Below are 24,247 nucleotides of genomic sequence, written 5' to 3' on the forward strand. Positions count from 1 at the left end.
CCGATGGGGTGGGTCCTGGTTGTTGTAAAACAGTGACTCCTACAGGTCGGTCGGGGCGCCTGCTCAGCGAGGGAGGGAACTGGGGGAGATAGTGTGATCCTCCCACGCGTTACACTCCCCCGGTGAGAGTCCTCGCTGTCAGGTGAAAAGAAGCGGCTCGCTGACTCCACATGTATCGGAGGAAGACATGTGGTAGTCTTCTCCCTCCCCAGACCGACAGTAGGGGGCAAAAGCGTGCAACGACCAGGAAGGGAATTGGCATAACGACTAAATTGCGATGGGAAAAAAATACGGAAAAAAGGGAAAAAAAAAAAAAAAGAAAAAAAATAATGAGTGATGTATTTCATTCATGGGAACCCAGCTGCGAAGATTTGGGCCACTTACGGAGACCGTTTCACACGTTCAGGAATCTGGAGGAGGATTTTTGTAGATTTGTTAATACTACATTTTGACCAAGATATTTACAAAGGTACTTACGAACATGTTCGAGAATGAGGACCATTGTGTGTAGACTGGTGTGTGTGTGTGCGTGTGTGTGTGCGTGTGTGTGTGTGTGTGCGTGTGTGTGTGTGTAGACTGGTGTGCATGGGTGTGTATTTGTATGTGGACTGGTGTATAAGTGTGTCTCTGTGTGTGTGTGTGTGTGTGTGTGTGTGTGTGTGTGTGTGTGTGTGTGTGTGTGTGTGTGTGTGTGTGTGTGTGTGTGTGTGTGTGTGTGTGTGTGTGTGTGTGTGTGCGTGCGTGCGTGCGTGCGTGCGTGTGTGTGTGTAGACTGGTGTGTGTGAGATGTGTATGTAGGTGTGTGTGGGTGTATGTATGTGTGAAGGGATTAGCTGCCATGTGTTTGATTAATCAAACTGCAACTCTGGCGCTGTAGAAAACCGGTCCAGCTAGTTCTGTACAAGATGCTGATTTATGCTGGGGGGGGGGGGGGAATCAGCTGGTCTTGTAGAACACTGGTCCCAGGTCAGCTGTAGAACACTGGTCCCAGGTCAGCTGGTGTTGTATAACGCTGGTTCCAGGTAGGCTGTAGAACGGTGGTCTGAGGTCTGTTAACTCCCACTGATCATAACTCAACCTGACCGTACAGACGTTGGATGTTTGTGGGACAGGAGAGGAGACATTTAAACACCCAACCATCTGAAGAAGGTCGTGGAAACGGAGGGACAGCTATTTCCTGTAGTAAACAATACCTTCCCAGATAAACACCATTAGGAATGCAGTTCACCACGCTGATGTTTGTAACACAGGCTCATTCCTCTGCCCATGCTGAGGTCAGGTGATAAATATTTGTAGATGAGGTATGTGAATATGTACGGGAGTCTGTTAAAGCCCTTACTATATACTGTAGTCAAGTCAAGTCAAGAGTTTTATTTGTCACGGCATACGAGTATACAATGAAATGCGGGTGGTCTTGCCCGCAACGATGTGCATAATACAATAGTAATAACATATAATAGAATCCAATAGAACGACATTGTGCAATAAAACAAGTAAACAGAGTAGGGCATATCGGTATATGTACATAAGTTATTTACAGAGCATGGTAGGACATGCTAGGTCCTGTGGTAGTGCAATACACTGTTAGCTACGGATGAGGCACTGGGTCTTTATGTACATGCTATATTATACAATCTCAGTTATACTATACTATTCTTAAAGTGACCTTTCCTTAGTGGCCATAAGTGTGGGCGTATGCAGCATGAGTGTGTGCTTGCTCATGTTAAAGTGGCTGCTAGTGTGTGAGTGTGTACAGTGTGTGTGTCGTGCGTGTGCTCATGTGTGCTTGTGTGTGGAGAGTTCAGTGTTCAGGGCTCTGATGGCCTGGGGCAAGAAGCTGAGCCGAAGCCTCTCTGTCCTAGTAGCTGGTGTTTGCAGGCGTCTGCCTGACCTCAGCAACATGAACAGGCTGTTATTGGGGTGGTGAGGGTCTTTCATTATTCTGCAGGCTCTGGATTTGCACCTCTTGTTGTATAGAACCTGCAGGGGTGGTAGTGCAATACCCGTAGTACGCTCGGCTGAGCGCACCACTCTCTGTAGGGCCTTCTTGTCCTGTGCCGTGCTGTTTCCATACCAGGCAGACTGGTGGACAAGCTGATCGAGCTGGGTCTGAGCTCCGCCCTGAGCGCCTGGGTACTGGACTTTCTGAGTGAAAGACCCCAGGCGGTCAGGGTGGGGGGTCAGACCTCCAACACCATCACCCTGAGCATCGGGTCCCCCCAGGGCTGTGTTCTAAGCCCCCTGCTGTACTCACTCTACACACACGACTGTGTGGCCAAGTTCAGCTCCAACTCCATAGTGAAGTTCGCAGACGACACGGTGGTGGTGGGGCTGATCTCGGACAACGACGAGAAGGCCTACCGGGAGGAGGTTGAGGTACTGGAACGCTGGTGCCAGGACAACAGCCTGCTCCTGAACATTGGTAAAACCAAGGAGCTGATCATGGATTATAGGAGAGGACAGCAGGAGACACACACACCACTGATGATTAACGGGGCTACCGTGGACAGGGTGAGCAGCTTTAAGTACCTGGGGGTCCACATCTCAGAGGATCTGACATGGTCAACACACATAGACACAGTAGTAAAGAAGGCGAAACAGCGCCTCTACCACCTGAGACAGTTAAGGAAGTTCAGAGTATCGGGGAAGATACTCCAGTCCTTCTACTCAGGAGCTGTAGAGAGCATCTTGACCGGAAACATCACTGCCTGGTATGGAAACAGCACGGCACAAGACAAGAAGGCCCTACAGAGAGTGGTGCGCTCAGCCGAGCGTACCACGGGTATTGCACTACCTCCCCTGCAGGTTCTATACAACAAGAGGTGCAAATCCAGAGCCTGCAGGATAATGAAAGACCCTCACCACCCCAATAACAGCCTGTTCCAGCTGCTGAGGTCAGGCAGACGCCTGCGAACCCCAGCTACTAGGACAGAGCGGCTTAGGCTCAGCTTCTTCCCCCAGGCCATCAGAGCCCTGAACAATGAACATTGAGTGCCACAGAACACTGAACTATCCACACACAAGCACACATGAACACACACACGACACGCACGCTGTGCACGCTCACACACTAGCAGCCACTTAACACTTTAACATGAGCGGGCACACACTGATTGATTGATTGATTGATTGATTGATTGATTGAAACTCATGCCGCACACTTATGGCCAAAAGGAAAGGCCACTTTAAATTAGAATAACAGGAACAGTGTATTGCACTACCAAAGCTACCTAGCATGTCCTATATGCTCTGTAAATAACTATGTACAGATACCGAGATGTCACACCATGTTACCTGTTACCTGTTTATTGCACAATGTTTTTTTTTTATTGGATTCTATTATATGTTGTAACACTGTATTGCACATCGTTGCGGGCAAGACCACCCGCATTTCATTGTATACTTGTATGCCGTGACAATTAAAACTCTTGACTTGACTTGACTTGATGTTTCCAGTCAAGATGCTCTCTACAGCTCCGGAGTAGAAGGACTGGAGTATCTTCCCAGATACTCTGAACTTCCTTAACTGTCTCAGGTGGTAGAGGCGCTGCTTCGCCTTTTTTACGACTGAGTCTATGTGTGTTGTCCATGTCAGATCCTCTGAGATGTGGACCCCCAGGTACTTGAAGCTGCTCAACCTGTCCACAGTAGCCCCGTTTATCCTCAGTGGTGTGTGTGTCTCCTGCTGTCCTCTCCTATAATCCATGATCAGCTCCTTGGTTTTACCAATGTTCAGGAGCAGGCTGTTGTCCTGGCACCAGCGTTCCAGTACCTCAACCTCCTCCCGGTAGGCCTCCTCGTCGTTGTCCGAGATCAGCCCCACCACCACTGTGTCGTCCGCAAACTTCACTATGGAGTTGAAGCTGAACTTGGCCACAACTTGTACATACTAATATCACACACTAGTGTATACTGTACATACTAATATCACACAGTGTATACTGTAGGCCTATGTACTAATATCACACACTACTGTATACTAAGGCTGAGACCACTTATCGATAAATCAATAATTATCGATAACTGCGTCACATATCAATATATTTGCATATGTAAAAAAATATATATAATAAAAAAAAATTATTCGTTTTTTATACTTTATAGTATACTATACTAAAATACTAGGTCTTGTGGCATGTTTTAGTTAAAACATCCCCATTTCATGTAAATTCAGTTGAATTGCAACTCTGCACTGTGCATTCAATATGCAGCGCACTCCTCCATCACATCCAGAGACCAGACTATAACATGAGAAGGATCACTGTGGTCGTTTTTAATGGGGAAATGTGTAACACTAAAGATGGCGGCAACGACAACGTTAAGAAAAAATAAAAAAATGTATCTACTTTTTCTCCTCCTTTTTCTGTGATTTTTCTCCCATCCCAATTTACCTCTCGTGCCAATTCTCCCTCCCCTGTCCTGATCGTTGCTCGCATGTGCCCCCCACTGGCCGGTCGTAGGGAGGATAGAAGCCCATCACATGTCCCCTCCGATACATGTGGAGGCAGCCAGTCACTTCTTTTCACCTGCCAGCGTGGACTCTCATTGGCGAGGAGTAACGTGTAGGAGGCTCACACTGCCCCCGCCATTTTCTGACTTTTGCTGTGCAGGCGCCCTGACCGACCTGTAGGAGTCGCTGTTTACAACGTCCAGACTACCACCCATCGACTTCCTCCCGCTGACTCTGCCAATTGAGTTAGTATGACGGCCGGCCCAAGCCGGAGGCAACGCTGACAGCCGGATTCGATACCGGTGTATCTTGCGTTGGTGACGAGCGCAATGTCCGCTGCGCCACCCAGCCGCCTAATGTAGGTTTTACATTTTTGTTATACTAATAAAAATATCGATATTTATCGATAATTTTGTCCCGATTTATCGATTCTTCCAAATGGCATATCGTCTCAGCCTTAGTGTATAGTGTACATACTAATATCACACACTAGTGTACTCTGTATGTACTAATATAACACACTAGTATATACTGTGCATACTAATATCACACACTAGTATTCTCATGGCGTAGGCAATTAAGGTCTGAATCAAGCTCACATCTTCTCTCTCTCTCTCTCGCTCTCTCTCTCTCTCCCTCTCTCCTCACGCTCTGCTGAATATTGTCTCATTAGACAGAGATGATGTAAAATAATTGGGAGGGCAAAATCAATCAACTGACTGTTTGCATAAAAATGACTGACAAAGTGATCCACCAATCTGTGGTTAGCAGCTGTCTTAGGAAACCATGCAGGATACTTCCTCTCACGTCAGTAGAGAATAATGGGAATAATGGTATGGAATAATATTAAATCAAAAACGTCTTTCACGTGTCTGAACGATTGACACGGCATCGACATGTGCACGGCCGGGTCTTGAAAGTTATTGTTGGGGAACTTGTAACACTGACAAACTATCCCAAGTGCCTGATGGACAATGTTATTTCTTATTACTACCGGGAGGAGGTTGATGTCCTGGCACTCTGGTGCCGGGATAACAGCCTACTCCTGAACATTGGTCAAACCAAGGAGCTGATCGTGGATTTGAGGAGAACACAGCAGGGGACACACACGCCACTGTGGATTAATGGGACTATCGTGGACAGGGTGAGCAGTTTTAAGTACCTGGGAGTCCACATCGCAGAGGACCTGACCTGACAACTGAGGAAATGTCAGGGAAGATGCTCCAGTCCTTCTACTCTGAGAGCATACTGACTGGGAACATCACTGCCTGGTTCAGCAACTGCACTTCCCAGGACAGGAAGGCTCTACAGAGAGTGGTGCGCTCAGATGAGCGTACTACGGGTATTGCACTACCAGCCCTGCAGGTCCTATATAACAGGAGGTGCAAATCCAGAGCCTGCAGAATAAGGAAGGACCCTCACCACCCCAACAACAGCCTGTTCAAGCTGCTGCGGTCGGGCTCAGCTTCTTCCCCCAGGCCATCAGAACACTGAACACTGATCTCTCCACACACAAGCACACATGAACACACACACACACACACACATCCTCACTCTCTCACACGCCACACACAAATAAAAAAAGGTCACTTTAAAAACACAACTGTATATTTGTATATTATTGTATAGTACTCATTACATTTATTTCTTAAGCTTAGCATTGTGTTTTTATTCTTATTACTTTTTATCATGTCTATTCTATTTGATTATCTATTCTAGTTAATTATTCTATTTTATTATTTGTATTTTTGCACAATCAAGGCGGGCATGGCCACCTTCGTTTCACTACATGTCTCATGTGACAAATAAACCTCTTGAATCTTGAATCTATTATAATTCGCTGAGGCAGATAGATAGTGAGTCCATGTCCTTTTGGACATAGCAACAGTAACTAAGAGAAGCAGGACATAGCAACAGTAACTAAAAAGGCACATCTGACTTAACATTCTTTACTTAACAGTTAGAACCATGTTACCTGAACTATAGTGTGGGGAGGGAGGATGTAGCGAGAGAGAGAGAGAGAGAGAGAGAGAGAGAGATAGAGAGAGAGAGAGAGACAGAGACAGAGAGAGAGAGAGAGAGAGATAGAGAGAGAGAGAGAGAGAGAGAGAGAGAGAGAGAAAGAGAGAGAGAGAGAGAGAGAGAGAGACACACACAGAGAGAGAGAGACAGAGAGTTGTATTTGCTATTAATGACAGACTTGACTAAAACCTTTCTGCTGGAGGACAGAAAAGGCTCAAACGTGTCTTCATCTTGTCTAGTGAGACCAGTGACCTCCGGCGACCCCCAGTTTGATCATCTCCTCACTTTCTCAGGCTCAATATTTACAAACCTCTCACCTTCTCAGCATCCTGTTCAAACAGTCGTAGCTGGAAGCACTGGTCCAGTTTCAGCTTCCTGACATGCCACATCTGGTGGAGGTGCTGCCTCGTGGAGTGGAGTTTATCCAACAGACTGGCCACCTAGACGGATGATAATGGGAATGAATATGACGTGTTAGGGGTGTAACGATGCGACCTCACAACGATTAATTTCTATTGCGATTATTCAGGCAACGATTCAATGCATCATGAAATCTCTTCATTTGACCACGATTCGATTCGATTCTATACATTGTCGATACATTTTCTATCAGTTAATTCCCCAAAAATAATACACAAATGTGGCTGGGGGAACTGATTCACTCAGCATGAATGGACTATAGGTCAATAAAAACTATTTTTATTTCGATTAATTTAGATTATAATCGATTCTAACACATTAGAATCGATGCATTTCGATTAATCGATGCATCGTTACACCCCTATGGCGTATACATCCATGTTTTATTGTAAATGTTATTGTAAATAGTTTGAGCAAGTTTGTAGGCCATGTCTGGTTTGTCTATATTATTTCACTATTCATGTGTCACAATTATTAATTCAGCGCTACATTCATTTTAAACCTTAAAACAGTAACTGGGCATTTAACTCCTGTTTGTCAGCAGTTAATTGATGCAGGTGTTCTTGATTAGTTGATCAACCAAGCCTTGATTTAAAACCAGGTGTGTTCGTGGTGAGAGGGCTTTTTGCATAGTACCTGCCAAGGGATGTTTGTGACTTGCTTTGTATGGCCATTAAAGACTATTATCTTTGTAGGAATGCTACTCATTGTGTTTTAAATGGGTAGACCTGTCTGTAAATGAATGGTTAGTAGGTCTATCTGTAAATGAATGGTTGGTAGGCGTATCTGTACATTAATGGTCGGTAGGCCTATCTGTAAATGATTGGTTGGTAGGCGTATCTGTACATTAATGGTCGGTAGGCCTATCTGTACATGATTGGTTGGTAGGCCTATATGTACATTAACACATTGAGTGGCAACGACGAGATATCTCGTTGTTGGCTGCCATGCGTTGAGTGCCAATGATGAGAAATCTCGTTATTTAATCGTTATTGCTTTTATTAGCGATATCCATAAATTTTTCATGAATCCAGCCTCACGTTATCATTGGGACTGTCTATGAGCTCGAAAAGGGCAAATACCGCCCCCTATCGTCTCCCGGATGGTATTGCACCCATTGGAATGGACTCAATGAAAATGCATGTGAAAAGAAAACTCCGGATTCCACATTTTACTTCTCAGGCATGTAACCAGAGACTACTGCATTCATTGGGGACCCTCAGAGCAGCGTTGATTATGTGTTTCGAGTACATAGCGTTGGATCAATAAACGCGATCGATATTTGGAATGAGGAATCAGGAATTGGAATAATCTTTTTGCAGAACATCTGATCTGAGGTAAGGAATCTATTTTACCAGTCTTGGGGTAATCAGATGTTTTTTTTCACATATTTCACAACGTGTCCCCTATGTGTGTATGTGTGTATATGACATTAGCGCTGACCAGGTCATAGATAATCGATTTTTCAGCCCACTTCTCTAGCGTGCATAAGTACACATATACTATCGATAATCTAGCGTTTATTTGAAAACGATTCATAAATCAGCCGGAAAATGACAACGTGTTGTGTGTATTACACTAAAGGGCGATTCCTGCAGAATCTATTTTTTTTCTAGACATTTTCAAAAACGTCCGTTTTTCAAAGCAGTATAAAACGGAAATGTACAGATGAAAAAACAATCCGTTTCGTACATGTTGACTGCAAGCAAGTCATTGATAAGCGACGGGCGTATTAGACACATAGCCATAATATAGAATATAGAAATAGCTCCACGAAAATCATGAAATATCGGAAAATCAGTCCCAAAAGGCTGGCATTCAAGCGATAAATAGTGCGCCCCCTGCTGGCACTCAATGTGCTAATGGTCGGTAGGCCTATCTGAAAACCTTACACGGGACAGTGCAATATGAAAGAGTGCTGTGCAATCCAAAATAATGTGCTGTGCAATCCAAAATAACCTTGGACTTATGGGACTGTGCCACATCAAATTTTAATAACGTTGGTTGGCATTTATATCTTCCTTGTTAAGTAGGCTTATTGAATGTGGCACAAATAAATGTTTGAATCTTTTCAGTTTCCACTATGTGATGGTAGCAGCTCGTATTCTGTGTGTAGTACGTGTGAGGCATCTTCTACGATCTTATGGGCCATTCTCAACATGTTTGTAGTGTAACTTTCCAGTTTGGTTGATGGATTTGCTGATTGTCGTTGAGGAAATGTTAACCCTTTCACTGCCACGCTAACAAATCGTTAACCCTTTCACTGCGATGATACAGAAGGTTGACCCTTTCACTGCCACATGACAACGGGTTAACCCTTTCACAACCACACTACAGAAGGTTAACCCTTTCACTACCACACTACAGACGGTTAACCTAACTGTAGCACTCAACACTTTGATGAACATTGTTACTCAGCTGATAGAGTTGTACCCTTCCTGCTGTCTTGTTGTACAAAACTTGTAAGTCGCTTTGGATAAAAGCGTCAGCTAAATGACTAAATGTAAATGTAGTGAAAGGGTTAATGTGGTAACATTGACTTCATAATTTCATAATCAAAAATGTTAGAGTAACCCTGAAAACTGAAAATATCTGTAGGGATGGTAATTTAGGTATTACATAGACTCTCAGAGCACATTTTGGAGAAAACCTGCAGGCCAAGCCTATAGGGTTGTTTACACAGTTGTACAAAAGCCATTCCAACCCCCCCAGGAAACCAAACACCTAGACATGTGACAGTTGAGCACAGCAAGAAGAGACCAAAAGCGGAAATGCCTCTGTGAGACCAGAGTAATGTGGTTGAATCTTTACAAATAGATTCAGAAAATACAAAGTGTCAGTTGGTAGACAGGGTTTTGGGATGGCTCTTGTGAATTGAATAGTATTAACCTAAGAAGCACTGACTATACTGGGTTAATGTTTTCAACACAAGCACTATTAAGGCAGAAGTCACCAGACCTCATCAGTTGAACACCACCAGGCGACACCTCATGACGACATTGTTTACTCAGTCACACACCACAGAAAAACGGTGACTCAGTATAGCAGTAAAGACAGCTGCGCTAACCAAGATTAGAGGTCACAGGAAACATAATTGCATTATATTAGTTTAGAATGAAAAACAATATTGGAATAATAACAAGATTATAGTAACAAATTAGAAAATAACTTACAAAGAAGAATACCATTTTAGGAATGTCAAACCTGGAAGTAATAAAGCCATTTCCTTCAAATCACAGTTATATTATAAAGATTCAGTCTGGTAAATAAAGGTTGGTGCTGCTCCTATGATGTTTGATATCAGCCTAGAAGCAATGACTGTACTGGGGTGATATTAGAGATCTATAGGTCATTGCATGAACCATATGTGTGGGAAAGTCAAAAATGGTGCATGGAGGAATGTTGAAGTGGTTGCAGAGGAGACAGGCCTCTGTCAATAAGAAGCCACGGCCCAAAAAGGAGGGGGCCACCGACACCGGCCTCCACAAGGACATGTGGGGGCAGAGCAGCCCCAACAAGAAGATACATGTGATTGGTTGAACCAGTTGAAAGATAGGAAGGTCATATTGGGCCTATAAGTATTGGAGCAGTGCAGTTAGTTGGGAGGCCAGCCCACCGACCCGTCCCCAGGGGGGTCCGGCTGAGCCTCCATCGAGCCACCAGAGAATGTGCTGTTATACATGTGAGTAGAATCCAGTGTTGGGAAAGTTACTCATTATTGTTGGTTAGAGTAACATGTACAGATTCCTACCTTAGGACCGGGTTGTGCCCATATGTATGGCTTAGTACATTCTTATTTCATTAACATAACATGACTAAATGTACATTATTGTCTTTGATGTAAAAAGCCAACGAGGGCTATTGTGATTTAACCTCATCAAATCCTTTTGTACAACTCATGTATTGTGCTTGAAGTGTCCTGTATGTAACCAATGCATTATTCCATCTCGGCCCACGCTGCAATTAAATGAATATTGGACCATAGCTACCGGTTGTCTGGCTGTATACAACTTATTCTCTACTGGCTAAATTTGGGAGCCCAGATGAGGACCATTGTTTCTATCACACTGTGATCTTTTCCTTCCTCTAGTTAACAACCTCACTGTGCTGTAATTAATAGATATTCATATAGGAATATACTACAGTTGGTGCCGTTTTTAAGACCCGTTCTGATTTGTTCACATAATGAGCATGCAGAAAAAGAACCGGGAAGTTGGAAATTTGCAGTACAGAGTGAGAGGCTGTCTGGAGGATGAGAGAGACGTGGGGTGAATAGGAATATTGATGGTCGTGTATAGCCACAGTAGGACCCAGGGTGGATATGTGTATTGTTTGCTTACAGGACTGGTGGGTGATGTTATATTTAGGATGTCCAAAAAACCTGCTTATTTTGAGTTGTATTACAGTGAATGTGAGCAGCGTGTTTGTGCAATGTCATTGTGAGCAGGAGGATGAAACTTGCGATTTTTTTTTTGATTATATAAGAGCGGCAGCCGACGGAGAGTTATTAGTCATATTTTAGGGACAAGCTAGGGCTGATGGTTAGGGGCGCATTTTGGAAAAGAGTGATGAGGAATCTCTAGTTAGGAGGCGACGTGCAGGAGCGGCCTGAGTGAGGGAAAGTAGACAAGCTAGGGCTGATGGTTAGGGGCGCTTTTTGGAAAAGAGTGATGAGGAATCTCTAGTTAGGAGGCGACGTGCAGGAGCGGCCTGAGTGAGGGAAAGTAGACAAGCTAGGGCTGATGGTTAGGGGCGCATTTTGGAAAAGAGTGATGAGGAATCTCTAGTTAGGAGGCGACGTGCGAGAGCAGGCCTAAGTGAGGGACAGTGTACGAAGCAAGGGTTTAGTTTAGGTAAAATATTTAAGGAAAGAATGTAGTGTAGTGTATTTTTAAGTATATGACTGGGCTTGCCGCTCGGAGGTACTGTGTATGACGCGGGAGATTAGAAGGAAAATATGGGGTATTTAGGAAAAGGACACTAGTGGATGTTCAGTGATCAATTTTTAGATGAGAAGTCGGCTTACACAAGAATCCAAGGTTGATAGCGTTGCGCCATGTAATCGATGTCTCGGTTTGTTTGTATTTGTGTATTTGTGTAAATTGTATGTGATCAGTAGCAAGCTTGACGAAGGTTGTTATGTTGTGACGTGGATCGGATCAATACTAGTCTGGAGCGAATCGTATTGGAGGTTGGAGCTAACTAGTTTAGCTTGGCGGAGAAGATGCGGTATTCTAGAGATGTTAGAGCGCCGTTGTGAAGACATTTGCGAAACGCTGTGAGAGAAATTGTTGTTAGAAGGCGAGTCGATGCGTTCGTTGCAGTGATTGGGGTCGTTTTAGTGGTTGTATATGATGCGGTAGAAATTGTGTACAAGAGTAACGTGAATGACGGAAGTCGCAGGATGATGACGTCATGGTTAGTCATGGTGAATGAAAGAAGTCGCATGGTGATGACGTCATGGTGTTGAATGGAGAGTGTGTAACGTTCGCGGCGCGCGGGGCCAGGCAGAGAGAAGGGTAGGAGAAATGATTAATGTTGATCTGTGTAACGGCGTTGGTATATGAGAATGTTTTTAAGTTCTTTTACAATAGTTTGTTCTTTTAGAGTGGGTATTTAGACATGTGTAAATTGTTTATTGTTAGATTGGTACTGGGCGGAGTGAATGAATGTACGGATCTTGAACGTGGCATAACTTGGGGCTTCCGGGATCGCATGGAACCTCGCATGGAGGTTGGCTAGGCTATTAGCTTGCATGCGGCTGTTTTGTGAGTTTGCGGGCGACATATGGGATGATTAGAGTATGAGAAATGGTGTTTTGGGAGTAGTATTGGACGCGGTAGGATGTCGTGCCATTTTTATGAATGTCGTGGCAGATTTTTGGTTGTCGTTGCAACGTTATGGTGACGCTACTGCGCATGTGCGGATCGCTGTTTCGTTTATTTTCGCTCGGGGGACGTGGTAAGTGTGGATATTTTTGCTTTATGTTATATAAATGACCTGGGAGTGGTTCTGTTTATGGTTGTTATTGCTACGAGTATGTGTACGCAGGGGTAGAGATAGGTGACTTATCAGTGGTTGGTTTAAGGGAGGAAGTTGAGAATAGGTTGCGGACGTTGTCAGAGTGTGGATGATTTAATATACATGCCCATAATTAAGCTGGGATTCATAAAACCGGCAGAACTGGGTAGGTTGTGTTATTGTCTTTGATACATAGGGGTATATTTTTAACCAGGGGGGAATGAGAGTTAATAGATTAAAAATAGTACAGTGGAAAACATGGAATTGTTCACCCGTTTTAAATACATCATAACTTTTATTGCATACATGATACACAGATAAACGGTAGTTTGGGAGAAATAATTGAAATGGGAAAAATGTTCTACAAAGTCAAATGCAGTAGGATCGGTTTGTCACGTGTGTATGGTAGGAGGAAGAAGGAGAACTAACCACTATAATGTTTTATGAGATGAGTTGATGGACGTTGCCGGTAATAGGTTAAAATTTCACAAAACTAACCTTATCAGTGGCTATTTATTGAGAAGGAAAATACTGTGTGCACTGCACAAAACAAGTGTGTACATGTGTGATGTTGTAGATTATGGGAGATAGTCATTGGGGAGAAAATCAATTGGGGTTTATACTGCAAAAACATTGCAGTGAGTCTATATCAGTAGGGAATGATTTCGTTTGCCTGTGACCAAGTTAGACACACAATTTAACTACTCTGGGTCAATGTATCATTTAAAAGTGGGAACAAAATATATACATTAAGTCTGTGGGATATGCTTAGGTGGTAATTTTATTACTTGAATGATGTTGTGTTAAAATAGGTAATTGTTTTAATCTGTGTGACATGTACAATTGTGTGCTTGGAAAATGTAGCTTGAAAAAATGCTTGTATAGGATACATTGATTTTGGTACACTGTTGGAATAATATTGTTGCAAATCTTTAGATGTAGGCTTGTTGGTATATGTATTTTGTTGCATTGCTATGATGAAATGCTGTTAGAGTGTTATATCTTTAATGCCATTGGTACATAGGCTGATGTTTTTTAGTAAGATTGATGCTGCCTTGATGTAAGATTGTGTTTTAGCAGTTATTATAAATGACTTTGTGTGTAATGATTAATCCTTCTGTTGGGTTACAGGGGGGTCATGGGGTAAAGAGATTTATTTTAGGTCATGGGAACTCATAAAGAGTGACCCAGGCTATCTTTACTAAGCAGTAAAAACGGCCAAGGGGGGCCAAGCAGGGAGTGAGACTGGACGCAACAGAAGAGAGGTCACAGAGGTGGAGATAGGAGTGAACAGTTGTACAGCTGTCACAGGGGCGGTTATACGACAGGAAGATGGAGCGGAGCTAGGCAGTTAGATGCAGGGGAAGTAGAGGTCAGAGGTGAAGATTGCAGAAGACAGTTGTAAGTGAGATAACGGTTGACAGTTATGTTTACAACAGGGGAGAGAACAGGGAACAGCTGGGTTAAGTGAGTGAGACAATCAAGAAAGTGGCATTCATTTGGGGTTATGACTTATGAATGTTAACTGGTTGATAAAGGAATATTTGGATCTGTCTGTGCACTGGAAGGCATGGATAGGTCTGAATTAAAGATGGATTCCAGTCCGTCTTTGAAGTGAGAGTAGAGGTTAAGAAGAGATGAGTGTAGCCTGATGGGAGAGCAGAAGAGGGAGGAACAAACTAAACCATTGTCGGTCTGTGGTTGATTAATGAGTTGTATGAGAGAGAGTTTTGGAAGTAATTGTTTAGTTTCAAATGATCAGTGTGAACGGTAGATGATTGTGTGCCAGGTGGTATGCAAGTGTGGGAGCAGCGTGAGAGTATATGTTTATAATATGAAGGATGGAGATGATCTGGGTGGCTGAGAATGGGAGAGAGTGTTGGTTATTTTGTGTGGTTGAGAGATTATTTTGTATAAAAGGGATTTTGATGCAGGAGTGAAGAAGTGAGCGATGTCATTTTTTGATTTCAGTTCATATCATTTAAATGAGAGTTTGTTTTGGTTAAGGTAACAGCCTGTGCTCAGGATGTGTGGATGATGTTGAATTGTGATGTTTGATTGGTTTTTGCTTTTATTTCTTTTCTAACTCTGATGTTCAGGATCGAATGAATGTGACTATGAGAAATTGGATGAAAGCGTTTGATTAGGTCATATTCAAGGTTTAAAGTTTTATTTTGGTACAGATACTACTTTTATTTAAATTTAATTTTTGTATGTATGAGTGAGCGTGAATGTACAGTTGTAGGTTTATTTTCTAAGTGTTTTGATCTGTAGTTGTGTGGACTCAAAGCGGTTTGAATAGGAACCTGTAGGGGTGATTGTGCAGTCTTGAGAGGTGTCAAAGTCACTGACATGTGTGAATGGGACGGTTGGGTGATGAGATGTTGAGTGGATGGTTTTGGAAAACCTGGTTTTTATTTTATTTCATTGGTTTACTGTTTTAGGTATGAATGGTAATTTTTTATGTAAAAATTGCAAGGCATGTGGTTGATAGTCTCACATGTAGAAATTGCAAGGCATGTGGTCGGAGGATGTGTTATATTTGAATATTTGGTTAATTGTTTGATTTTTTTTTCTCTTTTTCTTCCCAAATGTTTTTTTTGTTAATGATCTGGGGAGAGGACTGTTGGAAGAAGAGATGCATTGGATCCGATCGATGACAAGTTAAGTAGTGCCACCACGATTTGCATATGGAATTAATGGCTTCCCTTATTGAGTATGTTGACATATTGTGTAAAAAGTTTGCTCTGTGCTTGTGTCTTCCACAGCTCAGAAAAAGGGAGGGGGAAGGCAGATCGACGATGGGGGACACATGAGTACATTTCATTAGAAGCAGTGACGTAGGATTTCATTTTTCCCTGTTACTCTGCAGTCCAATGAAGGTGAGAAAATTCTTGTACACAGAGACCCCTGCCTGTACAAACCCCATGCGGGTGGGGCCAGGTTGTAAAAACTGAACAGATGTGGTTTGGAGGAACTTCCACGCTATAATCGTCTGACGACGGGTTGTCATGAGATAATCAATGGCTGGACCTGGGATGACCTGGCCTGGGGGGGGCGGGGCCAGTCTGAAGACTGAGCTGACAGTGTGTAAACAAGGTTCTCTGGGGAGTTGTGGTTGGACTGCAGGGGACAGGGACGAGACTGGATAGATACTGATGGGCTTTGTCTTGTGCACATTGATTTGGTAAAATGCGCAGGCAAAGGGCGGATAAATTACACAACGCAGGGTCAGATATAGATGCATTCACATAAGTAAGGATATGGCCAGGGTGAGGAGAATGGGTAAAAGAAAATTTTCGTTGGAATTCTGCTTTCCTCTGCCAAAACTGAGCTGAGGGAACAAGAAGTGACAGGTTTATGACCGTTATGTGTCATAAAAGGGGGGAGGATAGGTGGGAAGCAATTAATTAAATATGCAGACGTGATTGTACTATCTTAAAGAAAAAATTAGCAGGAAGAAGGGATTATTTCAGAGAATGAATGTAAAATGGAAAATTGTGATACTAATGGATCTTGTCCTCCCCAGATCATGTAAACGGATACTGTAATTTAAAAAAAATTGTGATTGATTAGACTTTAAATGTGTAATGTTTAGATTAAATTGTTTTAATTGTTTTTAGCATATTCAACGTGCCCAGAGGACGAGGCCTGATGAAAGAGTGGTAAACACTGTTTCATTTAAGGCAGAGTAGGTTAATTGGGGTTCTGGATGAATGGGTCATTTGGATTCCCCGGGAGGGGGCCATAGTCAGGGGAAATGTGGGAAAGAAAAGAAGAAGACAAGAAGGCCAATATTGATGAGATGTACCAAAGAAGAATGGAAAAAAATTGAGAAGAAAAATTGTGAAAAATTCAAAATTTATGATTTTTGTTATTATGTTAAATTGGATGGCTAGTATGTATAGAAATTAAGTCAAGATAATTGTAATATGACATTAGTAAAATGTCAAAGGGAGGAATGTGGTAACATTGACTTCATAATTTCATAATCAAAAATGTTAGAGTAACCCTGAAAACTGAAAATATCTGTAGGGATGGTAATTTAGGTATTACATAGACTCTCAGAGCACATTTTGGAGAAAACCTGCAGGCCAAGCCTATAGGGTTGTTTACACAGTTGTACAAAAGCCATTCCAACCCCCCCAGGAAACCAAACACCTAGACATGTGACAGTTGAGCACAGCAAGAAGAGACCAAAAGCGGAAATGCCTCTGTGAGACCAGAGTAATGTGGTTGAATCTTTACAAATAGATTCAGAAAATACAAAGTGTCAGTTGGTAGACAGGGTTTTGGGATGGCTCTTGTGAATTGAATAGTATTAACCTAAGAAGCACTGACTATACTGGGTTAATGTTTTCAACACAAGCACTATTAAGGCAGAAGTCACCAGACCTCATCAGTTGAACACCACCAGGCGACACCTCATGACGACATTGTTTACTCAGTCACACACCACAGAAAAACGGTGACTCAGTATAGCAGTAAAGACAGCTGCGCTAACCAAGATTAGAGGTCACAGGAAACATAATTGCATTATATTAGTTTAGAATGAAAAACAATATTGGAATAATAACAAGATTATAGTAACAAATTAGAAAATAACTTACAAAGAAGAATACCATTTTAGGAATGTCAAACCTGGAAGTAATAAAGCCATTTCCTTCAAATCACAGTTATATTATAAAGATTCAGTCTGGTAAATAAAGGTTGGTGCTGCTCCTATGATGTTTGATATCAGCCTAGAAGCAATGACTGTACTGGGGTGATATTAGAGATCTATAGGTCATTGCATGAACCATATGTGTGGGAAAGTCAAAAATGGTGCATGGAGGAATGTTGAAGTGGTTGCAGAGGAGACAGGCCTCTGTCAATAAGAAGCCACGGCCCAAAAAGGAGGGGGCCACCGACACCGGCCTCCACAAGGACATGTGGGGGCAGAGCAGCCCCAACAAGAAGATACATGTGATTGGTTGAACCAGTTGAAAGATAGGAAGGTCATATTGGGCCTATAAGTATTGGAGCAGTGCAGTTAGTTGGGAGGCCAGCCCACCGACCCGTCCCCAGGGGGGTCCGGCTGAGCCTCCATCGAGCCACCAGAGAATGTGCTGTTATACATGTGAGTAGAATCCAGTGTTGGGAAAGTTACTCATTATTGTTGGTTAGAGTAACATGTACAGATTCCTACCTTAGGACCGGGTTGTGCCCATATGTATGGCTTAGTACATTCTTATTTCATTAACATAACATGACTAAATGTACATTATTGTCTTTGATGTAAAAAGCCAACGAGGGCTATTGTGATTTAACCTCATCAAATCCTTTTGTACAACTCATGTATTGTGCTTGAAGTGTCCTGTATGTAACCAATGCATTATTCCATCTCGGCCCACGCTGCAATTAAATGAATATTGGACCATAGCTACCGGTTGTCTGGCTGTATACAACTTATTCTCTACTGGCTAAATTTGGGAGCCCAGATGAGGACCATTGTTTCTATCACACTGTGATCTTTTCCTTCCTCTAGTTAACAACCTCACTGTGCTGTAATTAATAGATATTCATATAGGAATATACTACATTAACTTTATGTAGTGTGGTAGTGAAAGGGTTAACCTTCTGTAGTGTTGTAGTGAAAGGATTAACCTTCTGTAGTGTGGTAGTGAACGGGTTAACCTTCTGTAGTGTGATAGTGAACGGGTTAACCTTCTGTAGTGTGGTAGTGAAAGGGTTAACCTTATGTAGTGTGGTAGTGAAAGGGTTAACTTTCTGTAGTGTGGTAGTGAAAGGTTAACATTCTGTAGTGTGGTAGTGAACGGGTTAACATTCTGTAGTGTGGTAGTGAAAGTGTTAACCTTCTGCAATGTGGTAGTTGTTGGTGACAGGTATACACAATTCGGGTTGTTAGGGTCACGTCATTGATCACGTCATTCACAAATGGGTCACGTGGTGTCGTAGTAGTAAAGTCAGCTGTTCACCTGCGGGTTTCGGAAACAGTAACAATGAGGGGGTGAACGGGGAAGTCACACTTTGCTGACCGCACGTACGCTACACTATGATGAATCAAACCGTGACTCATTCTATTTTATGATACTATATGAACTGTTTTAACTACAATAAACTAACCAAACACAGTATCCTGGATCCGTGGTTATGTGGCGAGCAGGTACCATTATTTCCCCGTGTTAGTCTCTCGGTGACTGCAGTATGTTTGGATAGTCACCATACAGTAGTGAAAGGGTTAACCTTCTGTAGTGTGGTAGTGAAAGGGTTAACCTTCTGTAGTGTGGTAGTGAAAGGCTCGCCACTCTGGATTTTGCCAGGACTATTGACAACTTGCACAATGCCATGTCGATATTAATTGAGTTATATGTCTCATTTCATGGCCCATATCTAACAGATTAATGTATTGGATTCAGGCGGAGATAAATGTAGCTAACTCTAACAGTGGAGCCACATTAGCATTTAGCTCCGCCTAAATCTGTTACTGTAGATATGGGGCATGAAAGGAGACGTATAACTCAATTAGTATCGACGTGGCATCTGTTAGAACCACGTTTGATATTCTGGAAAGTTGTGAACGCTTTCTGTTAATTCTGGTAAACTGTTGGTTATATTGGATTTAGGTGGAGCTAAATGCTAATGTGGCTAACTAACAGTAAACCTTTGTACATGAAATACAGCTCAAAAACCTTAAAAGACCCAGCTGACAAACACACTTTACAAATGTTTGCTTATTAAATAAAAAAATTTAAGTAATTCAAAAAGAAAAAAGTGACGAGAAAGTTGTTGACGGGAGAAAGGTTGCTAAACTCAATGTGTTGTTATGGGACCGGAAGAAGTCTGCTGGGCCAGAGACGTAACCGGATATGACGCCCCCACATTGTGCAAGTGGTCAATACCAGACAAGGTGCAGGTTACCTTAGGCACCAGGCTCTGGAAGTCCGCTGAGCCGGAGATGCAGTTCCTCCCAGAGAAGCCGTCGCTGGAGCGGATGCACTGCAGTAACCTCTGACCCTCCCTGTCCAGCTCCTCCACTGGAGCCTTCAGCACCTGACCACACACACAGTAAGGACACAATTAGGGATGTCCGATATTATCGGCCGACCGATATTATCGGCCGATATCGGCAGTAAAATGTGATATCGGAAAATATCGGTATCGGTAAAAAAAAAAAAAAATTTTTTTTTTTTTTTTTTTACATTTATTTAACATTTATTTACCCAGGCAAGCAAGTAAGAACCAATTCTTATTTTATTTATTGTCAAAAGTATGCATGTTGGTTTAATTCAACAACAAGAGATATGTAATGTTAATTTTTACCTTTTTAATTATCATATTTTGCACAGATAATGCTTACATTTAGAAAGCCTTTTGAATGCATCCAGTGAAATTATTAGTTACCTGAAATTATTCAGTTTTTTGGGGGGGAAACCCTGCATATATCGGTATCGGTTGATATCGGTATCGGTATCGGTATCGAAATTAAGAGTTGGACAATATCGGAATATCGGTATCGGTAAAAAAGCCAATATCGAGCATCCCTAGACACAATCCATTACAGAGAAGACGGCTTCACTAGATCAAACGTCATCGGATCACATTTAAATTTCATCAGATGGAATCGGCTCGAATCGGCCCTCGAGGGACCGTGTCTCAGGAGGTGGAGCTGTCGTCTGGTAAATTGGAAGGTTCCCGGTTAGATTCCGGCTTCTCCCGTCAGCGTGTCGCAGGGTCCTTGAGCGAGACACTTAACCCCTAACTGCTCCCGATGAGCAGGTTGGCACCTTGCATGGTCACCTCCACCGTCGGTGTGTGAATGAATGTGAGGCATACGCTGTAAAGCGCTTTGGACAAAGGCTGTTATACTGTATGAATGCAGTCAATTTACCATTTTGGATTTAACTGAACTGAATTTAAATGAATCAAACTGAATTTAAATGTGGCAGACAACAAATGCATCAACAAAGCATCATACAAATATATAAAACCGAATCAAATCCCATTCATTATGAGGCAAACTGATGCAGCGTTTAAAAGTGAGGAAGCAGCCCACCTTCTTCTTCAGCTGTGTGTGTTCCTCTATCAGCCGGCGAGAACCTTCCACATCCACAGGAAACTCTTTCTTAGAGAGAAGCTCCTACAGAGAGGATAGATAACATACCAGATCACAACACAAACAACATGCTGACTGGACACCAATATGGTCTGTGGTCTTTATATCAACAAGGGACAGAATCAGTTCAATCTATTAATTTATACATCTGTCCGTCCATCCAACCATCCATCCACCCATGTATGTATATCTGTCTATGTATCTATCTATACCTGTAAGTCCTCTAGTCATGACAGTGGCCCCTCCCACTGACCCACCCCGTCCTAATGTACAGTTTCCTCCCCCTCGTATGTATATTTACTGTTAGGATCTGTTTAACAGTACTGTATATTTGCATATCTTGTATGTCACAAATGTAACAGTACTGTATATCTGTATGTCATGTATGTCATAAATGTTATGATGAATTGAAAATGGGGGACCCTGATGTAAACAAGACGAAAGTCTTTCTCTGGTCTGCATCCCCTTAACAATTGTGTGTATTGAGTTGTACTGTATCGTACCCATTCTGCAATCTGTTAATTAAAGTTTTCAATCAATTCAATCAACATATATATATATATCTACAGGTAGGGCTGTACCGAATGTAATATATTTTTTTCCATTCAAAGCTTCTATTGAAGTTTTCGAATGAAGCTTCGAATGTCTGTCGTCATATTTTATGACGTAATAAAAATAATATTATTATTATAATTTTTTTTATATAAATATCCTCAAATTAAATGCTCAATTTGAATAAAGTTCATCTGATAAAATGAGTAATTTTTTTTATTAAATCAACTGTGAATATAACTTGTGAGCTTCGTCAACATAAATAATCCAATAAGGGCACGGTTGGTACGAAAGTGATGGTGACGTCTTGATGGAGCGCCGAGCGCCAAGCGGATAAATAAATAAAATTATTAAAATGTGGGCGGCCGGGTAGCGCAGCGGACTAAGCGTCTGTCTACCACCACAGAGACAGTGGGATCGAATCCGGCTGTGGTGCTTCCGGGTTGGCCGACCGTCCTTACTAACACAATTGGCAGTGTTAGCGGGTGGGAAACCCGGCGAGGGTGGGTCCTGGTCGTTGTAAACAGCGACTCCTACAGTTCGGTCGGGGCGCCTGCACAGCGAGGGAAGGATCTGGGAGAGGTAGTGTGACCTTCCACACGTTACACTCTCCAAGTGAGAGTCCACGCTGCCAGGTGAAAAGAAGTGGTGGGCTGGGTACACATGTGTCGGAGGAAGCATGTGATAGTCTCCGCCCTCCCAGACCGACGGTAGGGGGTAGAGTGCGCAACGACCAGGAAGGGGATTGGGAATTGGCATAACGACTAACATTGGGAGGGAAAAGATAATAAAAAATAAAATAAAATATTCAAATGTCAACGTTATGAAGCTTCGAAGCTTCAAACTATTCGGTACAGCCCTATCTACAGGTATCTATATCTATCTAACAGCATCTATCTATCTGTACCTGTAGGTCTTCTAGTCGTGACAATAGATGTATGGCGCTGGCCATAAACTCCTCCAGTGAGACCCGTAGCTCCATCCACTCCTCGTGATTGTAGTCTAACGATCCTTCAAAGTCATCCGTCAGCTGCGAGGGGTCCACTAGCTTAGCCAGACCTTCCACTGAGACCATACTGGTCTGAAACAGAGGAAACAGAGGGATATTAGAGTAAGGTTATGGCTTTATTATGGTTCCTATTACTCTGAATTCGCTGAATTCGACTTCCACGTACAGTAGGTTCTTTATCTGCTGTGGGGGTTTGAGCATTTATAGTTCCACACAACCTTTTCCATCAGAGACTCCCCTACACTCTCCACCTTCAAAGCTCGCCTCAAAACCCACCTGTTCTCCCTTGCCTTCAACCCCCCCCACCCCTAAACCCCCCCCCCCCTCCCCTCCAACCTGATTGATATGTCTCCAGTCTTTTTTTTGTGCCATCAGGCTGTCTCCCCCGTTCCCCCCATGGTCTCATGTTCCTTTTGTTTTTGTTTCTTTGTTGTTTTGTTTTTGTTTCTTTGCTTTCGTCTCTTTGTTTGTACCCCTGCTCCCGACTACTGTCAGCGACTTCGGGTTATTGAGAAGCGCTATATAAATCAAATGAATTATTATTATTATTATTAAGGTAAATGCTTTTTTCCCTCCTATAGAGGAATGACAGACGGCACTGGCACAGCGCTAATATGGTGTGCAGAGAGGCATGGCTACACAAGACTAATATCGGTGCATCCGTACAATAAAAAAAAGCCTAAGCGTCCATCCAGCTGTACCTCAAAGGTGAACTTGGCGCTGCCAAAGTTGGTCTTCTGTTTCTGCCAGAAGGTGTCTGGTTTGATGATGAGAGCCACACAGATCTCAGCTGGAAAGGCCTCTTGGAGAGTCTTCAGCAGGGGCTTGATCAGGTCCCACTTACAGCCACGCATATCAATGATGACCGTGAACCCTCGCTTACACACATCCTCACTGAGGAGAGGGAGAGGGAGGGGGAGGGAGAGGGGAAGGGGGAAGGGGGGGAGAGAGAGAGAGAGGGAGGGAGGGGGAGAGGGAGGGGGGAGAGAGAGAGAGGGAGGGAGGGGGAGAGGGAGGGGGGGGGAGAGAGAGGGGGAGAGAGAGGGGGGGAGGGGGAGGGAGAGAGAGGGAGAGGGAGGGAGGGGGAGAGGGAGGGGGGGAGAGAGAGAGAGAGGGAGGGAGGGGGAGAGGGAGGGGGGGGAGAGAGAGAGAGAGGGGGAGGGAGAGAGAGAGAGAGGGAGAGGGAGAGGGGGAGGGAGAGAGAGGGGGAGAGAGAGGGGGGGAGGGGGAGGGAGAGAGGGAGGGGGGAGGGGGAGGGAGAGGGAGAGAGAGAGAGAGGGAGGGGGGGAGAGAGAGAGAGAGGAGAGAGAGGGAGAGGGGAGGGAGGGGAGAGAGGAAGGGGGGGAGAGAGAGAGAGGAGAGGGGGAGGGAGAGGGAGAGAGAGAGAGAGGGGGAAGGAGGGGGAGAGGGGAGGGGGGGGGAGAGAGAGAGAGAGGGGGAGGGAGAGAGAGAGAGAGGGTGAGGGAGAGAGGGAGGGGGGAGAGAGAGAGAGAGAGGAGAGAGAGAGAGAGAGAGAGAGAGAGAGAGAGAGAGAGAGAGAGAGAGAGGGAATGAGAGGGAGAGACAGGGAGGGGAGAGAGAGGAGGAGGGAGGGGGGAGAGGGGAGGGAGAGAGGAGGGGGAGGGGGAGGAGGAGAGAGGGAGGGGGAGAAGGGGGG

General features: G+C 43.5%; 1 protein-coding gene across 1 annotated transcript in view; it reads right to left on the reverse strand.

Moving 5' to 3' along the window:
• LOC311229257 (kalirin-like) overlaps positions 1–23,486 on the reverse strand; it is a gene marked incomplete at its 5' end in the record, with an annotated part of 611,135 nt that extends 587,649 nt beyond the window's left edge. Inside the window, 5 exon segments of the mRNA XM_084315324.1 lie at positions 6,790–6,912; positions 19,835–19,966; positions 20,970–21,053; positions 22,489–22,662; positions 23,292–23,486. Coding sequence (XP_084171450.1) covers positions 6,790–6,912; positions 19,835–19,966; positions 20,970–21,053; positions 22,489–22,662; positions 23,292–23,486 — 708 coding nt within the window.
• Positions 23,487–24,247: the final 761 nt, after the last annotated feature.

This window comes from Notolepis coatsorum (assembly GCF_963971535.1).
Source record: "Notolepis coatsorum genome assembly, chromosome: 5".
In the NCBI taxonomy this organism is placed as follows: Eukaryota; Metazoa; Chordata; class Actinopteri; order Aulopiformes; family Paralepididae; genus Notolepis; species Notolepis coatsorum.